At 42.5% G+C, this 27,962-nt stretch overlaps 1 protein-coding gene across 1 annotated transcript; it reads right to left on the bottom strand.

Moving 5' to 3' along the window:
• Positions 1–1,548: 1,548 nt before the first annotated feature.
• On the bottom strand, positions 1,549–20,122 carry ngdn (neuroguidin, EIF4E binding protein). The gene is made up of 11 exons (XM_060899971.1): positions 20,095–20,122; positions 16,231–16,290; positions 15,823–15,894; positions 15,606–15,743; positions 15,202–15,286; positions 12,237–12,289; positions 11,569–11,719; positions 8,733–8,907; positions 5,673–5,820; positions 4,287–4,350; positions 1,549–4,198 (listed from the first exon to the last, which is right to left on the bottom strand). The coding sequence occupies exons 1-11, from the start codon at positions 20,116–20,118 to the stop codon at positions 4,179–4,181; spliced, it is 990 nt and encodes a 329-aa protein (XP_060755954.1). The 5' UTR covers positions 20,119–20,122; the 3' UTR covers positions 1,549–4,178.
• Between the last annotated feature and the right edge of the window lie 7,840 nt (positions 20,123–27,962).

The raw sequence follows: 27,962 nt of genomic DNA, 5'->3' as shown, positions 1-27,962 counted from the left end.
CAGGCTGCGAGAGCTTTGCACGGTTTCAGTGCACAACCTGTGTAGACCAAGTTTAGCAGCTAGCGATTGTGCATTGAAATATGGAACTGTCACTTGAGCGCAATGTGGGGAAACGATGAGTACTAATACCATCATGATTGGTGTTGCTACACCCTCCTACGGTACATTTGCTAACCAGTTTAATAATTACGTGATAATGTTGAAGAAATTTGCAGAAAACCACCAGGTCGTTTTCTCAGAAACAAACCAGCGCTGATGTAGGATTCAGAGGGAGGCGTCCCGCACATGACGTCACGAAAATCAGTGTTTCCCGGGAAACCCAAATGCCAAGTTTTTTCAGAGGTGGACCAATTCACCTCAAATGGCTTGATTTCAACTGAGTTTTTCTGGTATTGTGAAACGTAAAAAAATTGTGCAAAATGTGACAGATATTTGGCCAAAGTTTAATATAAAATAGAATTACATTGATCTTGCTCCTGAATTTACCCATGATATGCACTTTAACCTTCCAAATAACCTTCACTGGAACCCCATGGAATTCATGTCATGGTTGACACGACAAATAGCCTAATGGAAATAACCTCTAATCTAAATGTCTTGGTTCTGTACATAGTTTGTGTGAAATTGTTTCCACAATTCTAATAATCTCTACCTATAGATTTTTGATCCAGCCATCAGTCTGTAATGCCTGCTTTCTTGGCCACCTATCCACGATTCATCAGTCCGTCTCACTCGTATGCTTTTTCCACCAATAGGGAATTGGTTACATTCTGGTTTGTCCACCAAATCTTGAACTGTTCAGACCAAAAATAAATTGGTTCAGACCCTGAAAAGCTGGTTCCCAGCTGGAACCAAAATATAGTTGATTTTTCCAGCATGAACCATGACTTCAGTAGGCATGTTATTAGTTTGGAGAGGAAGTAGAGTGCAGAAATGGAGAACGTAATGGTAAAGGATACATCTTCGAAACAAATGGAATGAAAAATGTGATAAAATATTGTATGGAATCGTGCCCCAAAAGCTACTGTTTACTTCTGCCATGAATTGTGCATTCATGATGCATCCTTGGGCAGCACGGTGGTGTAGTGGTTAGCGCTGTCGCCTCACAGCAAGAAGGTCCGGGTTCGAGCCCCGTGGCCGGCGAGGGCCTTTCTATGCGGAGTTTGCATGTTCTCCCCGTGTCCGCGTGGGTTTCCTCCGGGTGCTCCGGTTTCCCCCACAGTCCAAAGACATGCAGGTTAGGTTAACTGGTGACTCTAAATTGACCGTAGGTGTGAATGTGAGTGTGAATGGTTGTCTGTGTCTATGTGTCAGCCCTGTGATGACCTGGCGACTTGTCCAGGGTGTACCCCACCTTTCGCCCGTAGTCAGCTGGGATAGGCTCCAGCTTGCCTGCGACCCTGTAGAACAGGATAAAGCGGCTAGAGATAACGAGATGAGATGATGCATCCTTGATTACAATGGTTCCGCTCAAAAACTGGTTCACTAGCTGGTGTCATGGAAAATCTCAAAACTTAAACTCTCCCAAGCAAAAATTATTCAAAGAGGTTGCAGAAATGTTTAGACCTTTTATTAAATCAGTTAACAAAGGGAAAGTACAGTCTGCAGCGTGAACTGGTTCCAAATCTCAAATCATCCATTTTTACAGTATTCCACCAATGCCAGACTTACACTATATAAGGATACATTTCCACCTCTCTTTTCCAATAGCCCCAAAGTGAACTGCACTGTTCTTAGTTCAAGGAGAGACTTCCCTGATTAGTCTTAACATTAAAACAAACCACCTGTGCTAAGTGACATATGTATCCAAACAAGACTTATTTCCAATAATACACATCCAAATAAGGCTTGGTTCTAGTATAAGATTATTTCTAATTTAACACATGCTTCAGGGTTCCATTAACAGTATAAAGCTTTGACCAGTCTATCTGTAATAACTTCATTAACTCTTTACTGAAAATCAACACAACTAGCTTTGAATCAAAATACAATCATAAACCAAATTCTTACGTGATTACTTTAAGAATATAAAATCACCACACTGGCACCAAGGTTCAAAGAATCCTGAACAGAACCAGTTCAAGAACCTGTTCCTTGTTGGTCAAAGAGGCATCACTGGTGCCTCTCCGCCGATGCTATGTGGTGATGTGGAAACACCTTGCTGATGAGAGCAGACAGATGAGAATGTCCTCTTCAGCTGTGAGGACACACCCGTCATGCATCTCTATTTAACATTCTCGTCTCATGAGACCCTGATAGATAAAACAGACTACATACACTCACCATCCACTTTATTAGGAACACCAATACCTTCATGCAGTTATCTAACAGTTAATCATGTGGCAGCAGCATGACGCATATAACCAGACAGATAGAAGCCAAGAACTTCAATTAACATTCTCATCAAACACCAGAATGAAGAAAAAGTGTGATCTGTGTCTGTGGTAATAGAAGGGCAGGTCTGAGTCCTGAGAGTTTCATACACAACAGTCTGTACAGTTTACACAGAGCGCGCGTGCACACACACACTAGGGGTGGAAACTCCTTGCTGATGAGAGCAGACAGATGAGAATGACCAGAGTGGTTTGAGATGACAGGACATCTACAGTAACTCAAATAAGCACTCTTTACAACAGTGGTGAGCAGAACAGCACAGAATTGAAGTCGCGTGCGCACAAAAAAAAAAAAAAATTATATATAAATAAAGCAAGCCATTACTTGCTTCGTTTCAAAAGAAGGTGGTGTCCTTTTGATGTCCCCTTCAGGAATAATCTTGAGAAAATGTCATGTTTATTGTCCCCTGGAACACCTATAGAGATCTTGCAGTCACGTGACCGGAAAGTACACAACCGCCATCTTGTCGGTCAAAAATACCGCTGAATACTGCTGCACTCGTGTACAGAATGGATCAATTTCAACCGACGGACTACACGGCTCATTTTTCTAATGAACAGATAACTAGATATATGTCTAAAATAAATGATCTACAGATTAGTGACCCTTATGGCTTTCCGGACGGAGTTTTCACGACCGGATTTTGAACTGCCAGCGGAATACCCGGACGTGTATAATTACCTCATTAACTTTCCCTCGCTGTTCAGTGGTGAAGCACTGCGTGCTTATAAATCTCTGGACAGTTATCTTTACAGAAATTCAGGATTTGTCAGCGACTCAGATGTGGCATCTTGTAAACAAGAATCCTCATTGGATGGGTAAGTCACTTAAGTATTGAGTATAGCACTGACCAGCCAATTATAGAATAGAATAAGGTAATTCCAGCTGTAATTCCAAATCGTCCGTCTTGTTTACATGGATCTGGCGTTGGAGAAGTAGAGGCTTAGCAGTGGAGATTTGAGTAGCTGTTTTCTGAGCTTAGTCAACAGGCCGGCTCTGCCTGCAGCCTCGCTTTTGCTTCCGCTCCCGGCGCCGCCTCCTTCGCTTTGCTTCCGATAACAATCCACGGAGACCCCGCTGGTCTCACTATCTCGTCCGGAATGTTTTTTTTTTTTTTCTCATCCGGAAATGTTGTGCATGCGATGGAAATCGCTACAAACCGTCATTTTCTGCTGGAAACCAATGTCCACTAAGTCCATACGGTTGTAGTGGATATTGAAGTCCGGTACAGACGAACAACACGCAAAAATACACACAAAAACCATAAAAAACGTGCACAGGTAGGGAGAGCTTGTAGCCGCAGCCGTTGTAGTAGAATTGTATATAGTAGGGTTTTCCAGAAGAAAAGGTAGAAGTAAAAGCAGAAGTAGACCCAGAAGTAGAAGTAGAAGGCGGAATATGGCGTTTGACCGACAAGATGGCGTCCGTCACAATCTGGATCGGCTGTGACGTCACATGCAAGTGCTCCATAGGGTGGGTGGGTATGTATGTATGTATGTATGTATGTATTAACTAGTGTTGCCTCCTGTTGGGTGAAGCATTGCTTGGGTTTGTTCGTTTTGTTTATTCTTTTGATTTTCAAAAACCAGCCTTATTTTGCCTATTCATTGATCTTTGAAATAAGGACGAATTTAATTCAAGGTCTTTTTCCCCCTTTGTAACACCTCTAATAGATCATAACTGTAAAGATCACTGACCAAACTAGAAAATGGGGTTGATTATTTTTATTTCAAAGATGTAGGCTAATGAAAATCATCTTGTCTCAATCCAGATGTAGAGAAGCTCTACTTGCGTTTCTTGAACACTGGAAAAAAAAAATGAAGAAAGTAGGACAAAATTCAGTTCAAAATGACTTAATAGCAATATCTGAATAGGAAAGAAATCACACTTACTCCTCTTTTTGTTGTTCTTCTTCAGTAATTTCTTTTTCTTCTTGGGTCTGGGATTATCCAAATCCTAGAACGAAACAACACACTCGGACTTTATCTAATTTTTAATCCAAAACTATTGTCTAGTTAGCGTTTCTAATCTCCAACCCAAAACACTGGACTGTTCTTTTGCAAGAGCAATTTAATTCTGGAGCTTCATCTGTCCCTCCTGGGGCTTTGTATTATTGATTTGTCGAGCTTCAGCTGGACACTGTTGCCCTAAAGGCTTCTTTGATTTGTCTGTGTGGATTTCCTTTTTAGAAAAGGTACAAACACTAAGGGCGTATTCACACCTACGTTGTTTGGTCCGGACCAAACGAACCAAATTTCCCTTGGTCCGGACCTTTTGGGTTTGTCTGAATACAAACCACCGAACTCTGGTCCGGACCAAACAAGCAGACCGAGACCGAGCTGCAAGGTCGGACTCGGTCCGGACCAAAGGAACCCTGGTGCGGACCTTTTGGAGGTGTGAAAGCAGACCGGACCTAATCCGACAGTTTTGCTTTTTTGTACCTCGGGAGCTTCCGTCGTTTGTCGAGCATTATGGGAAACAGAGTCTTGACACTCCACCGCAAAGTGCAAACACTGTTTCGGTTGTCAAGGGAACCTTACAACAGTCGTTCAGTCACCAGTGGTAGGCGAGTACAAAAAATGAGTAGGGGGCAAACGTGAGCCAAGGAAGAAACGCGTACCCTTGTGGATATATGGGCAGATGTCCACATATCTGAGCTTTTGGAGAGAACACACAAAAATGCCGACGTGTTTGCTGCATTCAGTGAGAAAATGAAGGAGAAGGGGTTCACGCGCTCCCCAGAACAATGTCGGCTAAAAGTGAAGAAACTCCGTCAGACCTACATTAAAATCAGGGACATTCTTTCAAAAAGTGGCAGTACTAGCGACGCAAAAAAGAAATTCATCTATTACGATGACCTGGATACTATTCTGGGGTCAAAATATAATTGAGGCGTGGCTTTGTTGACAGATTTTGGTCCGCTTACTAAAATGTACAGTGTGAGAGCGAACCGCACCAAAATGAAAAAAAAAAAAAAACATTTGGTTCGGACCAAAGCAAGTGAACTATCGAACTATCCTGGTCTGAATACACCCTAAGACCATTAATCATCCAAAGAATTCTCAATGGAACCCCATGGAATGAAGTTTATAACCAGCATTTTACAAAACACAAGACTGTCCAATGAAGCACTTCTCATCTAAACTTCCTGGTTCTCTACAGGATTTGTGTATTTCCTCCAGAATTCTAATAACCTCTCCCTATATCTGTGTCCTCACGCATCCATCAGTCTGCTTTCCTGACCACCTTTCCATGGTTTATCAGTCTGTCTCACTCACCGGTGCCTCTCCGCCAGTCAGTGCTGTGATGTCACCGAAGTGTGTGATGCTCTTCAGCTGTGAGGACATTCCCATCATGCGTCTTTTCTTGGCCTTCTGATCTCGTGAGACACTCAGACGCACCATCATAGACTCCTCATACTTTTTCCTGAGATATGATTAAATACAAAGTATTCAAAGATGATGAATGGTGTCATGGTCATGAAACACGGTCACACCCAGACATCAATATTCTAAGTCATAAGAATTAGTGAAGAGAGTCATGTATTGAACTAAATATTTCAGTACAAGTTTTAGTACAAAAATGAGCATAAATGCGGTCATAATAGTCTGAAATACTGTGATCTGCTCACTTCAACCACATTGAGACATGCTAAGGGATGCACATAGACAGGTTACATCTGTAGTGTAAATGCTAATGCATCTCAGACAACAGTCACCACTTTTGCAGTTCTGATATGGAATTGAGTCAAGGTGCTGGTGTATCTGATAAACACTAAATTGTCATCACACAAATCTAATCATCTCTATGTGATCTTGCAATGCCATGCTGCTCAGTGACGTTTACACCATTTATATTATATCACATTACATTACCAGACCTGCCAACCTTTACCCGTTTTACACTACCGTCCAAAAGTTTGGGGTCACCCAGACAATTTTGTGTTTTCCATGAAAAGTCACACTTTTATTTCCCACCATAAGTTGTAAAATGAATAGAAAATATAGTCAAGACATTTTTCTGGCCATTTTGAGCATTTAATCGACCCCACAAATGTGATGCTCCAGAAACTCAATCTGCTCAAAGGAAGGTCAGTTTTATAGCTTCTCTAAAGAGCTCAACTGTTTTCAGCTGTGCTAACATGATTGTACAAGGGTTTTCCAATCATCCATTAGCCTTCTGAGGCAATGAGCAAACACATTGTACCATTAGAGCACTGGAGTGAGAGTTGCTGGAAATGGGCCTCTATACACCTATGGAGATATTGCACCAAAAACCAGACATTTGCAGCTAGAATAGTCATTTACCACATTAGCAATGTATAGAGTGGATTTCTGATTAGTTTAAAGTGATCTTCATTGAAAAGAACAGTGCTTTTCTTTCACAAATAAGGACATTTCAAAGTGACCCCAAACTTTTGAACGGTAGTGTACATAGGAGCTCCGCAATTTAACATCGGAGTATTCTAGTATAAGCAATCGCTCAAACAATATGCCAAAAGAGCAGTCTTCCTAATCTCCTCACTAATAAAATGGGAGATGAGCCAATCAACATATAAAACTGATATTATATGCTGAGATGTTTTAAGTGTATTAATATGAAATACAATCTACAGAAATCTCAGTTAAAAAAGGCACTTTTCTTGGTCAAAAAACCCCAAAAAGTTCTACCCAAAAAATTAAACAGACCCCCAACAAAGTGACAAATGGAACACTTTACAAATAACATCAATAGTGTTGATAATTATAAAGTGATTCAATACACTGTTTTTGCTCTGCTGCACCAGTCAGCACTCAGAAGGTGTTCAAAGGATTTCAGCAGCAGATGAAACATAAAAAACATTCTCCAGGTAAACAATGAAAGGAAAAGGATTATATTGAAAATGCACCATTACATTTTATTTTTAACAACAACCACCTTTAAAAAAAAAAAAAAGACCAACCAGCTGAGTTTTCTAGTTGCCACCGTCATCAAGCAGTTCCCGACCTCACAGCTAATACACCCTCCTCTACTCCCCTGAAACCTCAATACTGCACACATCTAATATGTGCTGTTGTATCTGAGATATGTGAAAGTCTGAGATTTTGTCTGTGGGTTGGACGATTTGCAGACGTTATACTAATTAAATATCTTTATAGGTTATTAAAAAAAGTGTACACCGGTCATGCAAAGTGTCTCATAAGCGAGCTTCTTTGTTCTCAATGAGCTCTGCTAAAGTTTAAGCCGTTTGATGGTTGAACATATGCATATACTTATTCTTTACATGTATTTATTTGCTTGGCTTTGGACACTAGTAATCTTAGGGATTGCTTTCTGTAGTTATGAAATTTGTCTCAAAGATGCATTCGAAATTTATGAAACAGTCTCAAAGAAATTTAAAACCGTTATATGGTTAGAGCTATGCTACAGCAGGATAGATCATGACATCACAAAATTACAAAAACCCCACATCTTAAAAACTTCATGTCTTAAAGTAATGATGGATGTCGTTTCTCTTTATGTAGTCAAGCAGTTCTTGACATAATATAGATTACTACAGTTGTGGTGTTGAATAGGGCTATTTACTGTATTTTTATTATTTACTATTTGGTCTCAAAACAGTAAATGAAGAAGGCAAGAAACTCGTCCACTAATTAACTTTTGACGAGGCACACCTGTTAATTGGAAAGCATTCCAGGTGACGACCTCATGAAGTTGGTTAAGAGAATGCCAATAGTGTACAAAGCGTCATCAAGGCAAACACTGGCTACTTTGAAGAATCTAAAATATGAAATATTTTGTTTAACACTTTTTTGTTTACCACATAATTCCATATATGTTTCATATGTTATTTTATAGGGTGGCACGGTGGTGTAGTGGTTAGCGCTGTCGCCTCACAGCAAGAAGGTCCGGGTTCGAGCCCTGTGGCCGGCGAGGGCCTTTCTGTGCGGAGTTTGCATGTTCTCCCCGTGTCCGCGTGGGTTTCCTCCGGGTGCTCCGGTTTCCCCCACAGTCCAAAGACATGCAGGTTAGGTTAACTGGTGACTCTAAATTGACCGTGAGTGTGAATGGCTGTCTGTGTCTGTGTGTCAGCCCTGTGATGACCTGGCGACTTGTCCAGGGTGTACCATGCCTTTTGCCTGTAGTCAGCTGGGATAGGCTCCAGCTTGTCTGCGACCCTGTAGAACAGGATAAAGCGGCTAGAGGAGATGAGATGTTTTTTTATAATTTTGGTATCTTCAGTATTGTTCTACAATGCAGAAAATAATCAAAATATTTTAAAAAATATATATATGAATGAGAAGTGGTATCCAAACTTTTGACTGGTGCTGTACATCACTCCATAACTCAGTCCTCACCTGTGCTGTTCCTCTCGGATGTCTCGCTCAGTCTGGAAGTCTTGGCGCTCGCGGATTTCCTCTGGCGCATCGCTGTACTGCTGCCGGAGTTCCCCAATCACTGAACTACGGAACGCCGCTTTCCTGCGTTTTTCCACAAGCTCCTTCTGCCTATCAGCTTCCGTTAAATCACCATCTGCATGAAGAAAAGTGTAAATGAAGGAAAATGAGGCACATGTACAATGCTTTGAAAAAAAAAAATTAATAAACCTTACTGTAATATACTGTCAGCTGTTAATACAACAATCCAGTGTTAAATCAGACGATTTTATATTTAATATAAAAACACTGTAAAACTAATGTACCATTATTACATTAGCAGGCTGGTTATCTCTAGCTACTGTACCACTACTAGAGATCTCATCTCATCTCATTATCTCTAGCTGCTTTATCCTGTTCTACAGGGTCGCAGGCAAGCTGGAGCCTATCCCAGCTGACTACGGGCGAAAGGCGGGGTACACCCTGGACAAGTCGCCAGGTCATCACAGGGCTGACACATAGACACAGACAACCATTCACACTCACATTCACACCTACGGTCAATTTAGAGTCACCAGTTAACCTAACCTGCATGTCTTTGGACTGTGGGGGAAACCGGAGCACCCGGAGGAAACCCACGCGGACACGGGGAGAACATGCAAACTCCGCACAGAAAGGCCCTCGCCGGCCACGGGGCTCGAACCCGGACCTTCTTGCTGTGAGGCGACAGCGCTAACCACTACACCACCGTGCCGCCCACTACTAGAGATGGTATTGTGTAAAATATGGAAGAAGCAGCAGCACAAAACACTCAACCTGGAGTCTGGATTACACAAAACCCTGCCCCTCCAGTAAAAAGAGCCATACCTGCCAACCTTGAAAAAATTTTATGAGTACAATTTTACAATTTCATGAGTACCCCCCCCCTCGCGTCAACCTCACCCCAACCCAGCGCGCATGCGCCCCCACAGACCACAACCAGCAGACCAAAAACACACTTTCAATCCAGTTTTATTGATTGACCTTGGGAACATAGTCCAGTTTTGTAAAACATTCCTATTGATAGACTTTGGGAAACTGTTATTGATGGCTCTTGGGAACGTCCTTCCGTTTTGAAAAGCACAACAAACATTAAATACATGTGCAAATGAAATGAAATTAAACCAGCGCCACTCTTTCAAAATAAATAACACGTTAAATTAATACAGTATGCAAAAAAGGCACTTTCAACACAAAACATGGTATGCACAAATTTCCCATGCAATAGGTTTAGACTTTTGCATTTTTTAACATGTTGGAAGTATATTGCATTATACAGTAAAAATATTGCATTATACAGTACACTGCAGTATTTTGTAGTATTCCTTTTTCATGTGCAAACTACTGCATTTGCATTCGAAATATTGCATTTACTGCAGTAATACTGTATAAAAAAAGCATTTGATACTGCAGTACCACGCAGGGTTTTTCATAAAAGGGATGACCAATTTTCGACTTCACATCATCTGCAAACATTCTAGGCTACCATTGACAGAAGTTACCGACTGCCCTTAAGATATACAACACGCTACGTTTTGTTGAGCACATCAATAAAGTGGTACTTATCATAGTGATTCAATGAGAGTGCGAGAGGAATTGTAATCAGGTTTCGTTGGTTACCGCATCGAATATGTAACCTCGAGTGACGGCTTCGAAGTTAAATGAAGAACTAGCCTGTACTGTTGGTGTTGTAAATGCACAAAATAACAGCTAGGAAGCTCTTGAGTACACGTGAAACACAACCGTTTCTGTTACAAATATAAAAACGACGTCTCTAACCGACGTTTCAATCCCCGACCCGCTCTAGCCACCTGGCTGCACCGCTGCACTCAAGTCAGAGACGCGAAGGAGGAAGGGGAGGGGCTGAAGAGGGCGGAGCCACACGCTCTGGAAGAGGGGCGGGGGGATTGGGCAAAGCGTTCCATTCTGGCTTTGAGCTTTCTCACAGATCAGCGGTATCAACTTCAGCAAGAACTTGACTGAAATGCGAGTTCGGACGATATGCGTACTTTTTAATGTGAAAACGTACAGTCGTACAATGAGGTAAAAATTCGTAGCGGCTACGCAAGATGCGTACAGGTTGGCAGGTATGAAGAGCTAATCACCTTACTGTTTACTAAAAATGCATAGCCTATCATCTCATCTCATCTCATTATCTGTAGCCGCTTTATCCTGTTCTACAGGGTCGCAGGCAAGCTGGAGCCTATCCCAGCTGACTATGGGCGAAAGGCGGGGTACACCCTGGACAAGTCGCCAGGTCATCACAGGGCTGACACATAGACACAGACAACCATTCACACTCACATTCACACCTACGGTCAATTTAGAGTCACCAGTTAACCTAACCTGCATGTCTTTGGACTGTGGGGGAAACCGGAGCACCCGGAGGAAACCCACGCGGACACGGGGAGAACACGCAAACTCCACACAGAAAGGCCCTCGCCGGCCCCGGGGCTCGAACCCGGACCTTCTTGCTGTGAGGCGACAGCGCTAACCACTACACCACCGTGCCGCCCCCGCATAGCCTATCAGATTCTTACAATGATGAATGCACAGAGACAAGGCGCCTGGCTGTGTTGGTTATAAAGACAGACACATTGTGTTGCTGGAACCACAATAACACCTTTTTTCTGCTTATGGTGTAAAGACAGTTCTCAGTGGACACACTTTACTAGACTGATTATGATCCATGTTTTATAGCCCTGTGACAATCTACAGCACTCATGATCAGCTTGTGCCCAAACACATTTCCTCTCATGTTTTATTGAAAATGTTTTACCATAATGCATTGGGGCGATCTTTGGCGGGACGTATTTCCTGGCTTTGGGGGCCGCCTTTGTCTCAGAATCTTTTTTATTTCCATCATCATCATTGTCGTTGTCGTCATCATCATCATCACTGTCGTCACCAGATTCCTCAGACTGATCAAGCTGTGTGTGGGGGGACCACACAAATCAAGCCCCACAACAGATATCAAAACATAACTTTCACTGTTAATTAATAATTATCAGACAATTGTTTTAGTATAAATACACAGATTATTTTTAAAAAATCATTTATTTCAAACTTCAAAAGCAGCATGTAATGTGTGCAGACTTGTGTCACTTATCTATGCCAGTTCACATAAAATACTTTGTTTGGAAAGAGATAAAATAAATCTCAATTCCACCTTACCTTGGAATAGTTTTAGACCAAACGTCATAGCACCTTTAGTGGTTTTTGGAACAGCGTTTTCTTTCATAATTTGTAATTCTTCCTTACTTATGGTTACGAAGCAGTTGGCCGCCATTTTGCGGAGTCACTTGAGGTGATTATCGAGAAATAGTCCGAATTTCTCAAACAAACAATCAGCACACGATTTTCTATAATCGCCTGTGTATTTATACTAATACTGTTTAATGCTAATATCACAGAGTGAGAGTTAAATAATGAGCTGAAGAACTTTACCTTGCTGACAAGATTCTCGGGATTCGGACGGAAATATAAAGGATCATTCTCAGCTGTGACACAAGAGAAACTGTTGGCAAGCAGCGAGTCATTTTCATCATTACAATATACTGTATGCTAACACTAAGGTGGTGTTTACATTAGACCGTATCCGTCTCGTTTTCGTCGCGGATGCACTGTCCGTTCACATTAAAACGCCGGGAAACGACTCCACAGGCGGAACAACTTGAATCCGCCAGGGCCCACGTATTCAACCCAGTACGTATCTGATCCGGTGCTGTGTAAACATTGAGGAACGAGGATACGCTGTGCTGAACTCTAGCTGACGTCGTCATTGGACAATGTCACTGTGACATCCACCTTCCTGATTTGCTGGCGTTGGTCATGCCACGTTGGTCATGTGATGCGACTGCTGAAAAACGGCGCGGACTTTCACTTCCTGCTATTTATCCCGAATCACTGCTTGTGCGCTTCACTCGCGCGCTGTGTGAGCTGCGCAGGGCCGGAGTGCGCACCCTCCAGAGGGCACTCGCTGTTCAGGGCGGAGTGATTTGGAGCGCAGGATGCCTGCGGAGCCGAGCGTATCCGTGTATTGGCGTTGCTGTGTGCACGCGAATCGTTTTAAAAACGTTAATCTGATGATCCGCTGATACGGTCTAATGTAAACACCACCTAAGGTTGTGATCATGTACAAATGGGTGACAAATTAAAGGAATCAGTAAGAGGTGTGTGTGTGTGTGTGTGTGTGTGTGTGGGGGGGGGGTTCTTTGGTTTTAAGGTTTTAGATCACCACAAGCCACCAGAACAGCTGCAATACCCCTCAGCGTAGACTGTACAAGTCTCTGGAAATGTACTGATTGGATGAACACCATTCTTCCAAATTATTTTCCTTTATCTGGTGCTTTGAGAGCGCTGTCTAACGCGTCACTCAAAATGCTCTCACAGGTGTTCAATTGGTATTAGAGCTGATGATTGCAGCCATTGTGTTTAATTTACATCATTTTCATGTTCAAGAAACATGATGGGGCAGAGTCATCCTGGACAAGAGCACTCCCATCAGAATGGAAAGGTTTCATTATGAGATAAAGGTGATCGGTTAGAAGTAGACTGTATTGATTTCCCTCTAAAAAGACAAGCGGACCCAAACCACGTCAGCTAAATGTCTCACAACATAACAGAGTAATGAGGTTTCCTTTAATTTGTCACCATTTTAGAAATGGAAGGCTGTAAGCAGATACAGTGCCTTGAAAAAGTATTCATACCCCTTGAACTTTTTTCACATTTTTCCACCTTACAACCATGAACTTAAAAGTTTTTATTGAGATTTTATGTGATAGACCAACACAGAGTAGCACATAATTGTGAAGTGAAACGAAAATGATAAATGGTCTTCAAAGTTTTAAACAAATAAAAATCTGAAAAATGTGGTGTGCATTAGTATTCAGCCCCCCTGCGTCAATACTTTGTAGAGCCACCTTTTGCTGCAATTACAGCTGCAAGTCTTTTGTGGTATGTCTCTACCAGCTTTGCACATCTAGACACTGAAATTTTTTGCCCATTCTTCTTTGCAAAATAGTTCAAGCTCAGCCAGATTGGATGGAGAGCGTCTGTGAACAGCAATTTTCAAGTCTTGCCACAGATGCTCAATGGGATTTAGGTCTGGACTTTGACTGGGCCATTCTAACACATGAATATTCTTTGATCTAAACCATTCCATTGTAGCTCTGGCTGTATGTTTAGGGTCATTGTCTTGCTGTAAGGTGAATCTCCTTCCCAGTCTCAAGTCTTTTGCAGCCTCCAACAGGTTTTCTTCCAGGATTGCCCTGTATTTAGCTCCATCCATCTTCCCATCAACTCTGACCAGCTTCCCTGTCCCTGCTGAAGAAAAGCATCCCCATAGCATGATGCTGCCACCACCATGTTTCACAGTGGGGATGGTGTGTGCAGGGTGATGAGCAGTGTTAGTTTTCCACCACACATAGCACTTTGCATTTAGGCCAAAAAGTTCAACTTTGGTCTCATCTGACCAAAGCACCTTCTTCCACATGTTTGCTGTGTCCCCTACATGGCTTCTGGCAAACTGCAAACGGGACTTCTTATGCCTGTCTTTCAACACTGGCTTTCTTCTTGCCACTCTTCCAAAAAGGCCAGATTTGTGGAGTGTACGACTTATAGTTGTCCTGTGCACAGATTCTCCCACCTGAGCTGTGGATTTCTGCAGCTCCTCCAGAGTGATCATGGGCCTCTTGGCTGCTTCTCTGACCAGTGCTCTCCTTGCTCGCTCTGTCAGTTTAGGTGGACGGCCATGTCTTGGTAGGTTTGCAGTTGTGCCATACTTTTTCCATTTTTGAATGATGGATTGAACAGTGCTTCTTGAGATGTTCAGAGCTTGGGATATTTTTTTATAACCTAACCCTGCTTTAAACTTCTCCAGAACTTTATCCCTGACCTGTCTGGTGAGTTCTTTGGTCTTCATGATGCTGTTTGTTCTTCAGTGTTCTCTAACAAACCACTGAGGCCTTCACAGAACAAGTGTATTTATGCTGAGAGTAAATTACACACAGTAGGACTCTATTAACTAATTGGATGACTTCTGAAGGCAATTGATTGCACTGGATTGTATTTAGAGGTATCAGAGTACAGGTACTGGCCTTCAAAATTTTTATTTGTTTAGAATTTTGAAGACCATTTATCATTTTCGTTTCACTTCACAATTATGTGCTACTCTGTGTTGGTCTATCACAAAATCTCAATAAAAAACTTTTAAGTTCGTGGTTGTAAGGTGGAAAAATGTGAAAAAGTTCAAGGGGTATGAATACTTTCAAGGCACTGTAGTCATGAACCCAAAAATAAAAACACCCCCACACACTATCATACTGGCTTTGACAATTATCATTCCATGAATTCGGACTCATCCTGTTTCACACCTTAAAGAAACAGAGATGTGAGTCATTAGAAGTCTTACCCAGACTGCCAGTTACAGCAGTGCGCATCAATTTATCAATCTGATATTTTAGCTTCTGATCAAGAGGACGCATCTTCTCCAGAACCTTCAGGGGAGAGAGAGAAAGAGGAAATCTTTTCATAAATTTAATTTCCGTGCGAACAAAAATCTTTATGTTAAATACTTTAGTTTGTATTAAAGTTTTTACAGAAACTAATTTTTTTTTACACAACCAGAAGATATAACAAATACTATTATGATTATTATTCACATTCACTTAAAAAATATATATAAATCTGGCTGAATAAACCTAAATAATGACAGTATTAAACTGATATAAACACAGAGATAATTTAAAAAAAAAACCACCACTCCTCATCACTTTTATATTTCACTGTATTCATGTGGATCGCTGATAATCTGACCGTTCTTATGGTGACCAGCCTATGGATGGCATAGTTGTCTTTCAAACTTTGACCATTTGCTTTAACGCTCATCAAATGTACAACATCTTGAAGGTAAAATAACAGCAGGTGGTATCGCAGGTCCAGAAAGGACAAACCCTGGAAAAAACAAACATTATTACAGAAAACATTAAAAGCACGACAGAACACAAACTGATTTATAGGTTTGGATTCTTACCTTAGACGTGGGATAGGTTTTATTCTGGACTTTCTTTATCAACTCCCGAACATGGCTAGTAACAAATGCAACCTGAAATTTCAAGCATAAGTCTAAGTATTGTCTACACATCCTAACTGGGCATTAAGAGTGCACTGTTTATTTTTATACTCAGTTTATTAATTCATTGGGTTATTTGATTTCTAGAATTAATCTATTGAACAATGTGTGTGTGTGTATAATGCACAGACACACTACAATCACTGCACAGCTCCCTAATCACTCATTTGTTCCTGATGAGGTCTTGGATACATAGAATTAATTCCATAAACTCTCAGGAGTAAACTATAAAATCAATACAATTTAATGACCCAAGACTAAGACTTCAAGCCTTTTTTTATGTTCTCAAGTCCCTAATTCATTCCAAACCTGTTGCGTGAGCGTGTTGAGTAGCTGCACTGCTTTAGGCAGATCCTCCTCAATCACCTCCTGGGAAAGGAAATCAAAACTGATGAATACGACAGCAAAATAAAACCACCATCTCATCTCATCTCATTATCTCTAGCCGCTTTATCCTTCTACAGGGTCGCAGGCAAACTGGAGCCTATCCCAGCTGACTACGGGCGAAAGGCGGGGTACACCCTGGACAAGTCGCCAGGTCATCACAGGGCTGACACATAGACACAGACAACCATTCACACTCACATTCACACCTACGGTCAATTTAGAGTCACCAGTTAACCTAACCTGCATGTCTTTGGACTGTGGGGGAAACCGGAGCACCCGGAGGAAACCCACGCGGACACGGGGAGAACATGCAAACTCCACACAGAAAGGCCCTCGCCGGCCCCGGGGCTCGAACCCAGGACCTTCTTGCTGTGAGGCGACAGCGCTAACCACTACACCACCGTGCCGCCCTAAAACCACCATGATTCCAAAATAAGAATATCGCCCCAAAATAACAGCCTTTGATAAAACTGTATAATTATTAATATGGTGTAATTTTCTGTAAGGAAATGTTTAACATTTATGGAAGACTTTTCCAGAGTTAACCCTTTATAAGAATCAGCAATCTACGTCTTCTCAAGAGAAACTCTGCAGGACAGTCTTTGGTAACATGACAAGCTACATTTGTTTTTATTAAGCTGAAGAGAAAGAGAAAAAAGTTACTTTTATAGCTGCGGTGACATAAGTGATAACAGGAACTTGTCTCACAGACATCCCACAACATTAAATGTAGCTCTAAATGGATGAAAGTACAATGTACCATTCACTGAATTGAGAACTGTAATAGTTGGCAAACTGCTGTGGTGTAAAAGGAGGCGCTGTTACAGGAAAATAATCTATTTCAGAGAATGATAACAGTTAAATCTTCTTGGAGCGAAAACACAAGTTGTTGTTAGTGTACATACACATACATATATACATATATATATAAAAAATGAGATTCACAAAGTCAGTTATTAGTGCATTGTTTCCACATGAAGAAGAAGAAGCCTTTATTTGTCACATGCACACTCAAGCACAGTGAAATTTCTCCTCTGCATTTCAGCCATCTGAAGCAGTGAACACACACACACACACACACACACACACACACACAAGTGAGCAATGAGTACACACACATGGCCAGAGCAGTGGCTACAGTGCCTGGGGAGCAGGTGGGGATTCGGTGCCTTGCTCAAGGGCACGTCAGCCCAACCTTCAGACCATGGCTGCCCCATGTTAACCTAACCGCATGTCTTTGAATGTTTAACCTTCATATTAAACATCAACCAATAAATATGTAATATCAGTGAACCAGAATGTGTGCTGATACTACAACCAGATAAAAAACTTAATGTGTTTAATTAAATTTATTATTGAGCTTGCAATGCAAAGCATTATATTGTTCTTCCTCGGCTGCTTTTTCCTTTCATTCCCTTTTTTCTTCTAACCAACTTTCTGCAAATAATTCCTAGAGAACTGCTTAATGTAGAAACTTCATTCAAACTCTGTTGTGTAGGTTTTGTAAATGACACTTAAGCTGTAAGATATTAAAGAAAAACTAGTAAAAATTTCCTAGGGAAATGAACAGTAAAATCAACTGTCACTGCTGCAGTCTACAGCTCTCTCCCTCTATCCATCTCTTTCCATGTTAATATCTAACTTGCCCATCTATTTTCTCTCTCTCATTCACTCTATCCATCCATCTATCTATTTCTGTATTTCCATACTAAAATCCAACTTGCCCATCTAATTTTCTTTCTCGCTCCCTCTCACTCTCTCTTTAGTATCATCAACTTCCTCATCTCTTACTAATGCTGCTTTTCCACTAGCAACGCGGCTGAGCCGTGCCGTGCTGAGTCGAGCTGAGCGGGGCTATTGGAGTTGCATTTCGACTACATCCGCGCTGAACCGTGCTGGCTGGAAGTGGGTGGACACATTGGGTGGAGTTAGCGAAAGTGGGTGGACGTCACGCGATGTCGTTAGGCGGCGCAAACAGTGACATCAGTGATCTTTTAAGCGGTAGTCTCACGACCCGGATAGTAAACAATAAACATGGAGGACATGGAGTCGTTAGTGTTGCTGGTCTTGGTGCTGTGGCTTGTTGTCACCGACAACGCCAACAGATACTGGCAAGAGCGTATAGATGAGGCGAGGCGCATAAGGCTTCAGAAATTCTCGTAATTCGTAATTATTCTTCTTCCGGGTTTACAGATCCCAGCGTGCTCGTGGGGCGTGTGGGCATGTGAGGACACTCCTCCTCACCAATCAGTGCACAGGGGAGTGTCTCCTCACGCCCCCAGCCTCACTCGGCTCGGTTTGGCTCGCTTCAGCCCTACTCCAAAACCGTGCGAGTTTTGGGTGCTAAGCAGAGCTGAAGCGAGCTGAGTCGTGCTGTTCTTTGGTAGTCGAAACGCGAGCCGTGTCGGGCTGAAGTGAGCTGAAAAAGGGTAGTGGAAAAGGGCCATATCTAAAAACAGCACGACTCAGCTCGCTTCAGCCCTGCTTAGCACCCAAAACTCGCACGGTTTTGGAGTAGGGCTGAAGCGAGCCAAACCGAGCCGAGTGAGGCTGGGGGCGTGAGCAGACACTCCCCTGTGCACTGATTGGTGAGGAGGAGTGTCCTCACATGCCCACACACGCCCCGCGAGCACGCTGGGATCTGTAAACACCGCAAACCCGGAAGAAGAAGAATTACGAATTACGAAAATTTCTGAAGCCTTATGCGCCTCGCCTCATCTATGCGCTCTTGCCAGTATCTGTTGGCGTTGTCGGTGACAACAAGCCACAGCACCAAGACCAGCAACACTAACGACTCCATGTCCTCCATGTTTATTGTTTACTATCCGGGTTGTGAGACTACCGCTTAAAAGATCACTGATGTCACTGTTTGCGCCGCCTAACGACATCACGTGACGTCCACCCACTTTCGCTAACTCCACCCAATGTGTCCACCCACTTCCAGCCAGCACGGTTCAGCGCGGTTGTAGTCGAAATGCAACTCCAACAGCCCCGCTCAGCCACGCTGGTAGTGGAAAAGCGGCATAAATTTGTCTTAACTCTATATAACCACGCTCTCTCACACACACTTAATATTCTATACAATACTTGTTGAATATTATGTCTTTCCATGTTAATATCTAACTTGCCCATCTATTTTCTTTTTATGTCATTCACTCTCTATCCATCCATCTATTTATGTTTCTATGCTAATATCCAACTTGCCCATCTAATTCTCACTCACTCATCTCTCTCTCACTCATCTCTCTCTTTCACTCACTCATATCTCTCTCTCATCTCTCTCTCTCACTCACACTCTCTCTCTCTCTCTCTCTCTCTATATATATATATATATATAAAATATTCATTCATTCATTCTCTCTCTCTCCGTTTTGAATTTTATTTTCCCCTTGAAAGCACTATTTCCTTCAGGAAATGCAAATCTATTATTATTATTGAGCCACAGCATAAAACAGCTCGCCCTCATTTTACTATAACCTTCCCCCTAGCCCATCAGAGAGCTGTTTGTTTTTATATATATTTTTTTTCTGACTGTATTATCATGATTTCGTAAGTTCATCTCGAGGCAGCGTTTTAACTCGATTATCAGCTGAGCTCCTCACGTTTCTTTAGCGACATGCTAGTTTCATTCATCCGATTACTAAATTAACTCATTTGCATACAGCGCCACAAATATATAATAAACTATATATTTATAAAAGGACAGTTGCGTATAACACCACTTAACCACATTCCTCGCGTGTATTTCTAAACTTTTTGATTATTTAAGGAGGAAACACAACTCACATTCTGCACACTGACGGCCGCCATCTTGAACTACGGCAAGAACAGAGGGACACGCGCGCTTCTTTCAAGAACGCAAGAATATTTTTAAAAAACACTTGTTTTACAAAAATATTTAAGTCTGAGATACAAAATAGATACAACTACAATAAATATAACACAAGAACTAGTTATCACACAAGAACATTTTAATAGAAAAAAACAAACTTTCTATATTAAAAATATTGAAATTGTAACAAAAATAGATACAACTAAACAGTCAGATAAATAGATAAAGTTATAACAAGAACACAAGATTATTTTAATAGGAAAAAACAAACTATTAATGCAAAAAATAAAATAGATACAACTAGACAAACAGATAAATAAATAAAATACACAAAAATAGAACAAACAAAATGACGATAGAATAAATTAAATGAACGTCCGTGCAAAGTAGTTTTCCCACAATATTATCATTAATATCACACAACAACATTATAAAGTATATACAAAACAATTTGAATTATTAGGCAAACAGATAAAACTTGAATAAATAAAAGGCAAATGAATGCTTGCTTGCACGCGCGCACACACCATTATGAATGATGTTTTTATATTTCATTTTCACCTGTTGCCAGGTGCGTTTGGCACTGCTGTTGCCTCTGAAATGTTCACAGGACATACACCAACTTAGTCAAAGGGACTGAACAGTCAGCCATCCTAATTCATGTGACTCTGTGCACATATCAGCTTAAGTAGGCTACTCCATGAATTTACCATACCAAATTTTATTCAGGATTTTTCGGACATTAAACAAGCTATATATGACTGGGGCCACGTCGAAGGACCATTTTCTGTGACTTGTGATTGATCATGAAGCTTTCTCTCATCCTATACTTCTGTTCTGGAACATGTAGAAGGGAGAATGTACTTGCGCATTTACCCGATCGGCAATTCGTTGCCAACATGCTTGCCGCTCCTTATTGGCAGCCGCTGTGTTAGATTTTGCTCTTAATGTTGTTTTGAACTCCTCGTAGCTTTGCATTATGACAGCGCATTCTTCCTCCGTGAAGTGCGGCGACCGTGCCATTGTGAACAGTGGGGATTTGCGCTGATAACCTCCCCTTTAACGTGAACGCGCATTAACCCTGATTAGGTTAAACCAGGTTCAACAAATCAACTTCATAACTGGCGTCGTAGTACCGTTTAACCCCAAACAAGATAACCAGGTTTTATCAACCCCGGTTTAGCGGGGGAACCCTGGGTTACTTCTGGGTAGGTTAACCTCCATTCGTAGTACAGGGCCCTGGCGACTCGCCAACAACAAACATAGTAGCTTTTTTTTGTCAGCATTTATCTTTTTTTAAATAAGATTTATTTACAAGATTATCAAAAATCTTATAAATTTTTGGCAGCATTTCTCAGGAGAATAGCATTAATTTTACAGCATGGATAGCGATAACGACAGTCTTCACAGTGAAAGCGAGTTTTACTACCCTGAGGAAAAAGAAATAAAAGAAAACATTTCAGGAGAAAGCTAAAAACCTCTAACTGTTGCTAACAGTTTGATCTGATTAGTTAATGAGGCCCATTTTGGACCATGTTATCCTAATACATAATATTACATTAGGGAAAAACTTTAAACCAGTACAATCTCTTCAAAGTTTCACCAAGTGGCTTTATTTATGCAATATAAACGTCATAATACTGTATAACTTTGGTCGAGCAAAAACATGGCTGAATCCTGAATGACTCCTATTTGTATAAATAGGGGACTACATAGGCGGCAAAATGTAGTTTTTTTTTTCCTGCCATGGAAGTGCACTTGTATACTGAGGAGGAAGGCATTTGCATTACAGCCGTGAATGAGGATTCAAAATGGCGGATCGGCTCGGTTTTCCCTTTCGGGCGCTCTCGTTTTCTGTAAGAATTTGGTAAAGAAAAAAATAAATATGTTATTTACCAGCTTAAGGTCGGTCCGTATGGTGAAATACCATGACCTCAGTCTTGAATACTGACCTCGGCCCAGAGGGCTTCGCTCATGGTATTTTACTATACGGACCTCCCAGCTGATAAATAACATGTATTTTCAGCACACAGGTTTTGCGAGAGGGCACACAGGTTTTGCTACCCAGGCTGCAGTTTTAACCGTGACCGCTAGAGGGCACACAGGTTTTGCTACCCAGGCTGCAGTTTTAGCTGTGACCGCTAGAGGGCACACAGGTTTTGCTACCCAGGCTGCAGTTTTAACCGTGACCGCTAGAGGGCACACAGGTTTTGCTACCCAGGCTGCAGTTTTAACCGTGACCGCTAGAGGGCACACAGGTTTTGCTACCCAGGCTGCAGTTTTAGCTGTGACCGTTAGAGGGCACACAGGTTTTGCTACCCAGGCTGCAGTTTTAACTGTGACCGCTAGAGGGCACACAGGTTTTGCTACCCAGGCTGCAGTTTTAACTGTGACCGCTAGAGGGCACACAGGTTTTGCTACCCAGGCTGCAGTTTTAACCGTGACCGCTAGAGGGCACACAGGTTTTGCTACCCAGGCTGCAGTTTTAACCGTGACCGCTAGAGGGCACACAGGTTTTGCTACCCAGGCTGCAGTTTTAGCCGTGACCGCGAGAGGGCACACAGGTTTTGCTACCCAGGCTGCAGTTTTAACCGTGACCGCTAGAGGGCACACAGGTTTTGCTACCCAGGCTGCAGTTTTAACCGTGACCGCTAGAGGGCACACAGGTTTTGCTACCCAGGCTGCAGTTTTAACTGTGACCGCTAGAGGGCACACAGGTTTTGCTACCCAGGCTGCAGTTTTAGCTGTGACCGTTAGAGGGCACACAGGTTTTGCTACCCAGGCTGCAGTTTTAACCGTGACCGCTAGAGGCCACACAGGTTTTGCTACCCAGGCTGCAGTTTTAACTGTGACCGCTTTAGGGCACACAGGTTTTGCTACCCAGGCTGCAGTCTTAACTGTGACCGTTAGAGGGCACACAGGTTTTGCTACCCAGGCTGCAGTTTTAACCGTGACCGCTAGAGGGCACACAGGTTTTGCTACCCAGGCTGCAGTTTTAACCGTGACTGCTAGAGGGCACACAGGTTTTGCTACCCAGGCTGCAGTTTTAACTGTGACCGCTAGAGGGCACACAGGTTTTGCTACCCAGGCTGCAGTTTTAGCTGTGACCGTTAGAGGGCACACAGGTTTTGCTACCCAGGCTGCAGTTTTAACCGTGACCGCTAGAGGCCACACAGGTTTTGCTACCCAGGCTGCAGTTTTAACTGTGACCGCTTTAGGGCACACAGGTTTTGCTACCCAGGCTGCAGTCTTAACTGTGACCGTTAGAGGGCACACAGGTTTTGCTACCCAGGCTGCAGTTTTAACCGTGACCGCTAGAGGGCACACAGGTTTTGCTACCCAGGCTGCAGTTTTAACCGTGACCGCTAGAGGGCACACAGGTTTTGCTACCCAGGCTGCAGTTTTAACCGTGACCGTTAGAGGGCACACAGGTTTTGCTACCCAGGCTGCAGTTTTAGCCGTGACCGCGAGAGGGCACACAGGTTTTGCTACCCAGGCTGCAGTTTTAACCGTGACCGCTAGAGGGCACACAGGTTTTGCTACCCAGGCTGCAGTTTTAACCGTGACCGCTAGAGGGCACACAGGTTTTGCTACCCAGGCTGCAGTTTTAGCTGTGACCGTTAGAGGGCACACAGGTTTTGCTACCCAGGCTGCAGTTTTAACCGTGACCGCTAGAGGGCACACAGGTTTTGCTACCCAGGCTGCAGTTTTAGCTGTGACCGTTAGAGGGCACACAGGTTTTGCTACCCAGGCTGCAGTTTTAGCTGTGACCGTTAGAGGGCACACAGGTTTTGCTACCCAGGCTGCAGTTTTAACCGTGACCGCTAGAGGGCACACAGGTTTTGCTACCCAGGCTGCAGTTTTAACCGTGACCGCTAGAGGGCACACAGGTTTTGCTACCCAGGCTGCAGTTTTAGCCGTGACCGCGAGAGGGCACACAGGTTTTGCTACCCAGGCTGCAGTTTTAACCGTGACCGCTAGAGGGCACACAGGTTTTGCTACCCAGGCTGCAGTTTTAGCCGTGACCGCGAGAGGGCACACAGGTTTTGCTACCCAGGCTGCAGTTTTAACTGTGACCGCTAGAGGGCACACAGGTTTTGCTACCCAGGCTGCAGTTTTAGCTGTGACCGTTAGAGGGCACACAGGTTTTGCTACCCAGGCTGCAGTTTTAACTGTGACCGCTAGAGGCCACACAGGTTTTGCTACCCAGGCTGCAGTTTTAACTGTGACCGCTAGAGGGCACACAGGTTTTGCCATAGACATACATAGACGCCGCCTTCTGCGTAGAATCATACGTCATCCTCGCCGCCATATTGGATGTGGCAAAGTGGAGATTCTTCAACCATCTCTGGTATAGCGTCTAGACAGTAGCCGAGAATAAAGATGCCTCATTCATGTGCTGCGTTTAACTTTACCAACAGGTTTACCGTCCAAACGAGATCACATGGGATTACCTTTCACAGGTGAGACTGGAAAAATACTTTTCATTGTATTTGGTCATTATAACGTAATTTTATGAACAGATTTTTCTGACTTTGTGGCTAATATGAAGTCTCGCGCATAATAGCTGCTCGGTGAAACCTGTCTCCAAACAATGAAGTATTTCCCTCGTAACTATGCTGATTGTTGTTAGTTGCTTAGCTAATTTTTCACATACTATGTAGGTTTCCCAAAAATAAAGAGATGAAAGAGCAGTGGGAGACAGCTGTGCGACGGGAAGGGTTTTCTGCTACTCCGTCATCCATGCTCTGCAGTGAACACTTCAGAACGGAGGATTTTGACAGAACAGGTCAGACAGTCAGGATCAGAGAGGGGGCTGTTCCTTCAGTTTCCCAGTTCATCTCCACCGGGTACAGTGCCACACTATGATGAATGTTTTTTTTTTTTTAAAGATTTTTTGGGGGGCTTTTTTCACCTTTATTGGATAGGACAGTGTAGAGACAGGAAATGAGCAGGAGAGAGAGACGGGGAGGGATCGGGAAATGACCTCGGGTCCCCGGATTTATGGTATGGCGCCTTATCCACCTGAGCCACGACGCCCCCATGATGAACGTTTTTGAACGTATGATGAATGTTTTTAACCTTTCTGAATGTGAAGGAATCAGTGATGTATTTTGTTTTGGTATGACGTTAGAACCTGGCCGAACTCAGTTTGGCGGTCATTCAGCTCACTTTATTCAACGAGAGTAGGTCTGTGTGGTGACTCAATAAATAAAACAGTAAATTTTTATTTTCATTCACTATTTCCAGTTTTTCCACTATTTCCATCATTTATCATATTCAGTCTTGTAGGTTGGTTATTGTGGCCTCAGGTTTTGGTAGCTTGCTACGGTATGCTGACTGATTAGCTTACCTGAGCTATCTATCACGTATCTGTCGCTAGTTTGCAGTGTACAGGGTATTTCACACACTATTTATAACCATCACATTAAAAGTTATATGTGTTGTTTTGATGCCTGTTTGTTTCCCAAATATATACGTGTGTCTTAATGGGTGAATAAAAGGCATCGAGTTAAATATTATTGTAGAAAGGGGCTTTATGAAGTTCAGTCCATTTACTTGCATTGGTTTACGGGGAAGATTTGCCACATCCAATATGGCGGACACTCTGACGTATCCCAGCAACGGGCCACCCAGCTCAATGCGGCGTCTATGTTTATATGTCTATGGGTTTTGCTACCCAGGCTGCAGTTTTAACCTTGACCGCTAGAGGGCATACAGGTTTTGCTAGCCAGGTTGCAGTTTTTAGCTCTGACCACTAGATGGCACACAGGTTTAGCTACCCAGGCTGCAGTTTTCGCTGTGACCGCTAAATGGCACACAGGTTTTGCTACCCCGGCTGCAGTTTTCGCTGTGACCGCTAGATGTCAGTAAATACCACATAATCACTAGGGGAGGCTCGGACACTGCTCAGGGTAAAGAGGATTTTAGTTGCAGAGCAGAAACATGAAATGAGAAGAAACGTGAGGATTAGAGAAGAAAAGTGACAGAGATTAAGGGGTGAAAGAAAAGGATAAAACCTTAATGTGTGGGATGAAACCATGGTGTTAATGTGATAAACCCTGTGTTACAGTATTAGTGAAGAACAGTGGATGTTGAATGACAGGAAGAGAGAAATTGTGTAAGACAAGAAAATAGGGAAATGGGAGGCAAATAGTGTATGGACGTGTAGGCCTTGTGTAGAAATATAGTTAGTATAGGCATTGTGTAGAAATATAGGTAGTATAGGCATAGTATAAATTGTGTAGAAATATAGTTAGTATAGGCATTTAAACTACTAGTTACATTTTTCTGAAAGTGGACATGCAGGCATCATGGTGCAGCGGTTTGCGCTGTCACCTTACGGCAGTAAGGTTCTAGGTCTGAATATGTTGGTCAACAGGGACCTTTCTGTATGAATTTTGCATGTTCTCTCTCTACCTGCGTGGGTGCATGCTCTGGTTTCCTCACACAAGACAAATCCAAAGACATTTAGTATGGGTTAAGTCAACTGGCTACTCTTTAAAATGGCTAAATTGCCCATTGTCAAAATGGTGAACTGGTTGAATATTAAAATTCTTTTGATTAACCTGCATTTTTTTTGCGGATATGTCCATATAATGTTATGAACATTACACAGTGGTGCAAAGATCTGTAGTTTATCTTCTCGAGTTGAAAATATTTTCACTCATTCGCTTTGCTCACTTGTGAATATGTTTACCACTTTAAGATAAACTCATACCTTTGCACAACTGTGTAATATCCTCTATATCAGTATACTTTAGTACACAACTCTAACTACATATCTAAAAGAGATTTCTCCTTCACCATATAATAGCCTGATCTCATCAAATGTCATTTAAACAATTGTTCTCATGAAATGTGATCTTATAAATCTAGTTTTCATAATAAAGTAGATAGTAGTGAGTTAGTTATATTTATTTTCCTGTCAGACAGGGGTCCTGTTTTGGTCAGTGGCTGGGCGGCCTTGAAAACCTGCTGTCCTTCCTGTTAAACAAATACAAACAAATACACCATCATAAACCTTACGGGAATCATTAATGAATCAGTGTCTGAACCTTAGAACACACACACACGTTTGCCGACATTACAATGTTGTGTTTTCCTTAAAACAATCTGCTCTACAGGTCCCTGTCTTACAGTAATAAGCTTGCATGTTTGAATGTGAAACAAATCTGAAATGTAGTCTCTTATGTACAACCCCAATTCCAAAAAAGTTGGGACAAAGTACAAATTGTAAATAAAAATGGAATGCAATAATTTACAAATCTCAAAAACTGATATTGTATTCACAATAGAACATAGACAACATATCAAGTGTCGAAAATGAGACATTTTGAAATTTCATGCCAAATATTGGCTCATTTGGCGGCACGGTGGTGTAGTGGTTAGCGCTGTCGCTTCACAGCAAGAAGGTCCTGGGTTCGAGCCCTGGGGCCGGCGAGGGCCTTTCTGTGTGGAGTTTGCATGTTCTCCCCGTGTCCGCGTGGGTTTCCTCCGGGTGCTCCAGTTTCCCCCACAGTCCAAAGACATGCAGGTTAGGTTAACTGGTGGCTCTAAATTGACCGTAGGTGTGAATGTGAGTGTGAATGGTTGTCTGTGTCTATGTGTCGGCCCTGTGATGACCTGGCGACTTGTCCAGGGTGTACCCCGCCTTTCGCCCGTAGTCAGCTGGGATAGGCTCCAGCTTGCCTGCGACCCTGTAGAAGGATAAAGCGGCTAGAGATAATGAGATGAGATATTGGCTCATTTGAAATTTCATGACAGCAACACATCTCAAAGAAGTTGGGACAGGGGCAATAAGAGGCTGGAAAAGTTAAAG

Source organism: Neoarius graeffei, chromosome 19 (genome assembly GCF_027579695.1).
Source record: "Neoarius graeffei isolate fNeoGra1 chromosome 19, fNeoGra1.pri, whole genome shotgun sequence".
Taxonomy (NCBI): domain Eukaryota; kingdom Metazoa; phylum Chordata; class Actinopteri; order Siluriformes; family Ariidae; genus Neoarius; species Neoarius graeffei.
This window is presented reverse-complemented; position numbering and strand designations above follow the sequence as displayed.